This window comes from Equus asinus, chromosome 2, assembly GCF_041296235.1.
Source record: "Equus asinus isolate D_3611 breed Donkey chromosome 2, EquAss-T2T_v2, whole genome shotgun sequence".
In the NCBI taxonomy this organism is placed as follows: domain Eukaryota; kingdom Metazoa; phylum Chordata; class Mammalia; order Perissodactyla; family Equidae; genus Equus; species Equus asinus.
In genome coordinates, this window is record NC_091791.1 from 164092370 (window position 1) to 164099934 (window position 7565).

Below are 7565 nucleotides of genomic sequence, written 5' to 3' on the forward strand. Positions count from 1 at the left end.
TCCAGCCATTTGTGACAACTTGGATGGCCCTTAAGGGTATTGTGCTAAGTGACATAAGTCAGAGGGAGAATGTCACATACTGTATCACCTTAATCATAAGTAGAAGATAAAACGATGACAAACAAACACATAGAAACAGAGATTGGATTGTTGGTTACCAGAGGGGAAGTGGGGAGGAAGGAGGGCAAAAAGAGTGATTAGGCACATATGTGTGTCGCGATGGATGGTAATTAGTCTTTGGGTTGTGAACATGATGTAATCTACACAGAAATCAAAATACATTACGATGTATACCTGAAATTTGTATGTTATAAGCCAATGCTACCATAATAAATAATAATAATGAAAGAACAACAATATAAAAATATGCAAAACTCGAATGAGGCAAAGGACTTCTCCAAAAAGGATATACAAATGGCCAATAAACACATGAAAGACCCTCAAGATCACTAATTATTAGGGAAATGGAATTCAAAACTATAATGAGATACCATTTCACACCCATTAGAATTGCTATTATCAAAAGAAACAAAAACAAAAACAGAAAGTAAGAAGTAGCAAGGATGTGGAGAAATTGGAGCACTTGTGCATTGCTTGTAGAAATGTTAACGGTGCAGTCGCTATGTAAAATGGTATGGCACTTCCTCAAAAAAATTAAGTATAGAATTATAATCCACATAATCCAGCAATTCCACTTCTGGGTGTAGACCCAAAAGAACTCAATGCAGGAAATCAAACAGATATTTGAACACCCAAGTTCATAGCAGCATTATTCACAGTAGCCAAAAGGTGGAAGCAATACAAGTATCCTTCAACAGAACAATGGATAAACAGAATGCTGTGAACACCAACAACGGAATCTTATTCAGCCTTAAAAAAGCAGGAAATTCTGACAGAGACTACAATATCAATGAACCTTGGAGACATTATGCTAGGGGAAATAACCCAACTACAAAAGGCCAAAACTTGTGTGATTCCACTTCTATAAGGTACTTAGAGTAGTTAAATTCACAGAGATGGAAAGTAGAATGGTGGTTTCCAGGGTCAGAGGAAGAGTGGAACGGGAAATTATTGTTTAATGGGTACAGAGTTTCAGTGTGGGGGAATGGAAAATTTCTGGGAGTGGACAGTGACGATGGTTGCACAACAATGTAAATGTACTTAATGCCACAGAACTGAACATTTAAAAATAGTTAAAATGGTCATTTTTATGTTATGTATATTTTACCACAATAAAAACCTATTTTAAAACCATCAAAAAAAGATAATAGAGAAAAATCAAAATCAAAATACTTGAATAACCCAAAAGAAAACAAGAAGAAATAAAGGAATAAAGAACAGAAAGGACAAACAGGAAACATATAGTCTATCAGTAATTAAGGACTGGAAGCAAAGGTTTACAGATACCAAATCTGTGAAGAAAACACAGAGTATAAACAGTGTGCCTTGTGAACATTCTCTATATTTCACAGTGAAAAAGATTTTCCTGGAGAAAAAAAAAAAAGAAATTCTCTTGAAATCCACACAGGCCTCTCCCCATTGCCTTTAAGATATTATTCCTGCCTTCGCTCTGGGAGCCAATTTAACCTAAAAGGTTTGAAAACCATGGATAAGGAAAGGAGGTTACACCAAGGAGTCTTGAGGGAGTTATAAACCAGCCCAAGGGGAGACTGAAGACTTCACAATAATCTCTCAGATGAAACTTAAATTGCACCCTTGGAAGTCTCAACATACTCCCTTCCCCTTCATTCACTTGTACCCCTTTTTTGAAGTCTCCTCATGAGGTTCATACCTCACTGCTTTCAGCTGCTCTACAGCAAAAATAACCAAGATATAAAATTCACCTGTTGGATTTCCTCTGCTGACCAAGGCAAGTGAAAGATCTGGGTGCCTGAGGGTGACTGAGGTCTCTTATATTGCCCTTGATGAGAATATCAATATGTCAATTGAGGCTCACACCTCAAGGACTGATTATAAGGCCGTGCTTCTTTTCACTGGTTATCCTACTGCCCAACAGATGTACCTTATTGCTCTGTTTCTTTTGGGCACTTCAGGAAGGCAGGAAAGAGAGTTTCAGCAGCTAACTTTATAAATGCCAGAATTCTCAGGGTCAGGCCCCTGGGTTTTGATTCCATATAAAGGAAAGAGAAGCATCAATGAGAAGATACGGATTCAGTGTTTATTGACAGCTTTGTCCACTTACCCTAACAGGAAGGGTAAGTAAATTTTCTCCCTGTCTAGGCTCACTGCATTTTTTCTAAGACATCTACAAATGGATGCTAGCTCCAGTGGCATCCCATTTTAATATTTATATATTTTTGAAACTTCTCTGGCTTTTATGTTTCTCAATATGTGATTTCATCCACAGTATCTCCAGTAACATAATAATAAGTTACATTATATGAACTATTGTCTCCAGTGCCCAGCTACTCAGATCTCCTTCAGATTAATGATCCCTGAAACTTTCTTGCCTAATGATTCACAAAGGAATGCCTCATTATCCAGAAATTTGATAAATTACATAATTTGTTATTAGAAGACTGCTTAGCATTGCGCTCCATAACTCATTTTCCACAATGCCCCCAATTAATATAACTTATTCCCACTTACTCTTATGTGCATCAGAGGTAATGTAATACCCTTCCTTTAATCATTTACTTTCTGTATCTTGAATTAACACTACTATATTTTAATGTTTTCTTCCTTTATATCAGACAAAGCTGTGTATTTTTAAGTGCCAGAATGTATAAGAAAGTCAGCAAAATAAATCTGAGCAACCAAAGAGAGCTTCCCATAGCTTTTTTGTATGATACTTTGGAACTGAGTGAATTTTTAATCTAGTCTTTTACATTCACTTAAATTTATTGTCTTTCATTTAGGTTTGTAAACAATTACACTGAAAAAATTTATCCTAGTTACTTGGTAATCAAATTTGTCGGTATGATCATTACTAACAACAATCACTATAAATTTTTCAGGTACTAGTATATTCCAGGAACTATACTAGGCATATGTATTCAACAGTAATTTCACAAGAGCTCTGAAAAATAGGTCTTAACTTGCCCAAGAGCACACAGTATGTCATGTGGTATTTGAATCCAAATCAATGTGACGTTATCATTTATTTTCCTTTGAATACAGTGATATAACAGGACTACTAAGTTATGTATTATTGGATTGAGTCAATCATTTGTGAACCTGATCCAGCTGTGGTATGTCAACACATAATTTGCCAGAGTGGGTGATCTCTTCCTTCCTCACCAAACCACATGCTTTCCTCCTAAAACTACATTCCCAGCCCTTCCTAAAGAGGCCCATTTTTCTTTCCAGGTTATATGTGTAGCTGCTGCACTCCACTAATGGACCATCCAAATAAAGAAAGCATTTATATTAATCTCCTACATGCCCAGGAGAGATTTGAAAAACATTTGGGAGAGAAAATCAACAGGATTTGGCGATTGATTACATATGGGAAGTGACAGAATTAGGAAGTGTCTTGAATGACACTCGAGTTTCTGGCTTTAGCAAATGCTAAATGGATTGGTAAATGTAGAGTGGAGCCACTCACCAAGAAGCAAGTACAAAAGGGGAGAGAGATCTTATGAAAGAAAAGATGGTATCAGAGTACTGAGCACAATGGTGATTATAGGTTTGAAAATGTAAAGGAAGGTAAATGACTAGAGAGGCTTATATTTAGAATAGACACTAAAGCATGACAGGGATATGAGGCAAGGAGAGATTGTGGGCCACGGGTTTAAATGGGACCTTGCTACAAGCTTGGTCAGAGTCACATAACACTCTGCCAAGTGATGTTCTGATTGAGCGCTCAGTGATGGTGATGTTCATAAACTCAGCAGATTAGCTTTTTGGTGACAGCATTGGCATGTTGAAAGTCATTCCAACATTAATTCATTCAACTAGTGCCTAACATGCACCAGAAACTCAGTCAACTGAGAATAGAAAGGTAAATTTAACATCATTCAAGAGCTATGTAGTTTTCAGTCCACAGGAAAACACATGATTTAGTCAGTATGGCACATGCTCTAGTAGATACATATATAAAATGCTATGGAAATATTAAGCAGGAGTTTATCTTATATGTAGTAGGGTTTGCCTTGATGACTTTAGTAAACAATATATATCAAAAAGATATCTAAAATCTTCACCATCAAAAGCTAGGACATAATACATTGCTTCATCTAATAACTTTTTAAATCATTATAAGCTTACTTTGGGGTCAAGTATATTAAGATATATGCTTTAAAATATTAATACAGTGCTTATTATAATACAAAACATTGATAACAGTCTAAATCTATCACTAGGAAGTTGATTAAATTTGTGGAAGGCAATGCAGTCATTGAATTGATAGTATAGAGCTATATTTTTGACATGGAAAAAAGACTAAAATATGTCAAGTTAAAAATCAGGTTATAAAACAATGTATGTTGAAAACTCTTATTTTAACTTTTAAAGAAGAGAGGAATGCAATTCCCCAGAGTTAAAATTTGTTTATTCTGCGAAGTGAGACTTTTTGTCTGTTTCTATATTTTTCATGTTCTTCATTATAAAAACCAAAAAACGTATTTTTATTTTGGAAGTAAATTTTATTTTTAAAAGGCAAATGTATATATGGAATTTGCAACATTTAAAAACTGTAATAAGACACAAACACTTTAGATTATTTGAAATGTTGTACTTAATAACCTAATGTTAAAATATATCCTTACATTTGGAGAAGGCTTACTGAATATTTTTATATATGGTTTATGTATAACCAAAATGAAAGAAAAGAAAACACTTGTGTCCAGCAAGAATTGCACTTTTGCAAAATTTAGAACTATGTAATGTCTTCTTTTTTGTTTTTCTATCCGATTTTTGATAATTGAGCTTACTAAGATTCTGTGTTTCCTGCTGGCTGGCAGGTGAGATTGAAGTCAGAAATGTTGCAACCCGTCATCTGAGATATGTGGACAACATAAAAGTGAATCCTTTTAAGTAGCTGAACCGTATATTTTTTAAACAAATTGTTTGTTTTAGAGAGAGATTTATGATATAAGGATTTAAAACTCCTCATTTGGTTAGCATGGTAGAGATTCAATTGACAAATTAGGGGAGTTTAAAATAACAGCATAAAGTCAATTCAAGGAATATTCGGAGCTAATTATTAACTCTCTATTCCCTAGAAAAATATTACTATGATCTCTCCTCTTGGTTTCTATGCTAAGATTTATAATTCACTGATACATTATGAGAGAAAATTATTCTGATGTCAACAGCTCAGAGTGAAGAATGAACACATACAGCTCTACAGTATCTGAGAAGTATGCCAAGTACTTTCTACTTGGGGAGATATTTTTAAAAAATAGTTATTCCACTCCTAATTCTCAGCTAAAAAATTTACTCAGACAAAAATCTGTTCTATTGGAAATAATTCCACTATGGGTGAGAAAAAGAAATACAAACTGATAACCACTTTGCTGCCTTTCATAGAGGGTAGTGCTTCTGAGGTTCCAAAATTTCAAAGGAAAGAGAATTTTTTTAAACTAATTGATTGACAAAGAAAATCAAAATAATGTACAGATTCCATTGTTATGAATCCAAGTTTTGTAATTTGGGATCACCAGGATTGTTGATTGGTGGCTCTTAAATAAGACCTAGGAGTTAATGGATGGGTTATTACAAACAAATTGCAAAATTGCCATGATATGTACATTGCATAGGTTTCCTACAAGTTTTTCAGGAAACAAAATAGTTCATATAATTATGTTTTCTGTCTTCTCTGCAGCCCTAGGATTCATGAACAATTCAGCGACAAGAACTGTGACTGAGTTTGTCCTCCTAGGCTTCCCTGGTTGTCAGCAGTTGCAGAGTTTCCTCTTTTCACTGTTCTTTGGGATCTATATGTTTACCATGATGGGAAACGGGGCCATTGTCTGTGCTGTGAGGTTGGACCAACAGCTCCATACCCCAATGTATCTTCTCCTAGGGAACTTTGCTTTCCTTGAAATCTGGTACATTACCTCCACTGTGCCCAGTATGCTAGTCAACTTCCTCTCAGTGACAAAATCCATCTCTTTTGTTGGCTGCTTCCTCCAGTTATATTTTTTTACTTCCCTTGGCACAACTGAAGCATATTTCCTCTGCATCATGGCATATGATCGGTACCTCGCTATCTGCCACCCATTGCACTATACAACGGTCATGACCCAACGACTCTGCTATATCTTGATGTCTCTTTGCTGGGTGTTTGGGTTCCTTAGTTACTCTGTCTCCACTGTGCAGATTTCTCAATTACCTTTCTGTGGGCCCAACACCATTGATCATTTTGTGTGTGACATGGACCCACTGATTGCTCTATCCTGTACCCCAGCTCCTGTCACTGAGATCATCTTCTATGTCCTGAGCTCCCTCATTATCATCCTCACTTTTCTGTACATCCTTAGCTCCTATTCCCTTTTACTGATAGCTGTGTTAAAAATCCCTTCAGCAGCTGGTCGACAGAAGGCTTTTTCCACCTGTGGATCACATCTGACAGTGGTGTGCTTATTCTTTGGGGCCCTTATGGCAATGTATGTGAGCCCCACAACTGATAACCCAGCTGAAATGCAGAAGATCGTGACTTTGTTTTATTCCGTGGTAACTCCCTTCTTAAATCCTCTGATTTACAGCTTATGAAACAAGGAAATGAAGGCTGCACTGAAGAAAGTTCTGAAGATAAAATGAGCATAAATGAATTTACATGACACTAAGCAAATCGTTGTCCAGACATAAAAGATTAATCAATAAAAACTTGATTCACTGCTGTAATTCTCCAATGTGGACTGTAAAGAAGATATTTTTCAGTGAGGTCGCTCAATGTTTTATTCCTCAACTAACCCAGGCAGAGTTAAACTATAGTTGAGTCATATTACATTCCAAAGGTACTAACAATATTTTCAACATGAATAACTCCAGTAGACAGTGATATGAGAGCATTATATCTGTGCTATTTCACATGGTTTTCATTCTGATTTTGGGGGGATGGGGTAGAAGGTAGAACAAGAACAGTAATCCCAGGTGAATCATCATTGGTGTACTCAATGCATTTCTTAAGACAGTCCAATATTCTTAAAAGTGATTAAAGAATCTAATTGAAATGCCTAATGGATACATACCTAAATGTTTTAGTAACAACAACCTTCCTATCCCCTTGGGTCTTCATGATTGAGTATCTTCCAGATTAGGGACAGACAAAATTTCTTGCTTATGTAAGTGATATGTGTTTTAACATCAGATAAAATAGTGTTAACTCCTTCCACAAAGATTCATTGAGCATTTACTATGTTCTAGGCGCTCTTCTAGGTACTAGAGATACACTGTAACCAAAATGATCAAAAACCACTGTCCATGTGCAGTTTACTTTCTAGTGGGGGATAGACAATAGAAAAATAAGTAAAATATACAGCACATCAGAGAATGATAAGCACTATGGAGAAAGGGGGGAAAGGACAGGAAATGTAGGAAAAAGCAGAAATTTTAAATAGGATGATGAGGGAAGGACACACTGAAAAGGCATCTTTTGA

At 35.9% G+C, this 7565-nt stretch overlaps 1 protein-coding gene across 2 annotated transcripts; it reads left to right on the plus strand.

The window, feature by feature from the left end:
• The first annotated feature begins 5292 nt into the window (after window positions 1–5292).
• On the plus strand, window positions 5293–6678 carry LOC106833396 (olfactory receptor 11H4-like). 2 transcript variants are annotated; one of them, XM_070518723.1, is made up of 2 exons: window positions 5293–5324; window positions 5820–6678. In XM_070518723.1, exons 1-2 carry the CDS (start codon window positions 5293–5295, stop codon window positions 6676–6678), a joined length of 891 nt encoding a protein of 296 aa, XP_070374824.1. The 2 variants fall into 2 exon arrangements, with proteins under 2 accessions (XP_070374824.1, XP_070374832.1); XM_070518731.1 differs by lacking the exon at window positions 5293–5324 and having other exon boundaries at window positions 5800–6678.
• Window positions 6679–7565: the final 887 nt, after the last annotated feature.

What these genes read in the sequence shown, in the direction of transcription:
- LOC106833396 (XM_070518723.1), top strand. Translation starts at nt 5,293, where the DNA reads ATGAACACATACAGCTCTACAGTATCTGAGAA. An exon ending in AGCTCTACAGTATCTGAGAA is followed by an intron (nt 5,325 to 5,819) that starts GTATGCCAAGTA and finishes TTCAGCGACAAG; the next exon opens with AACTGTGACTGAGTTTGTCC.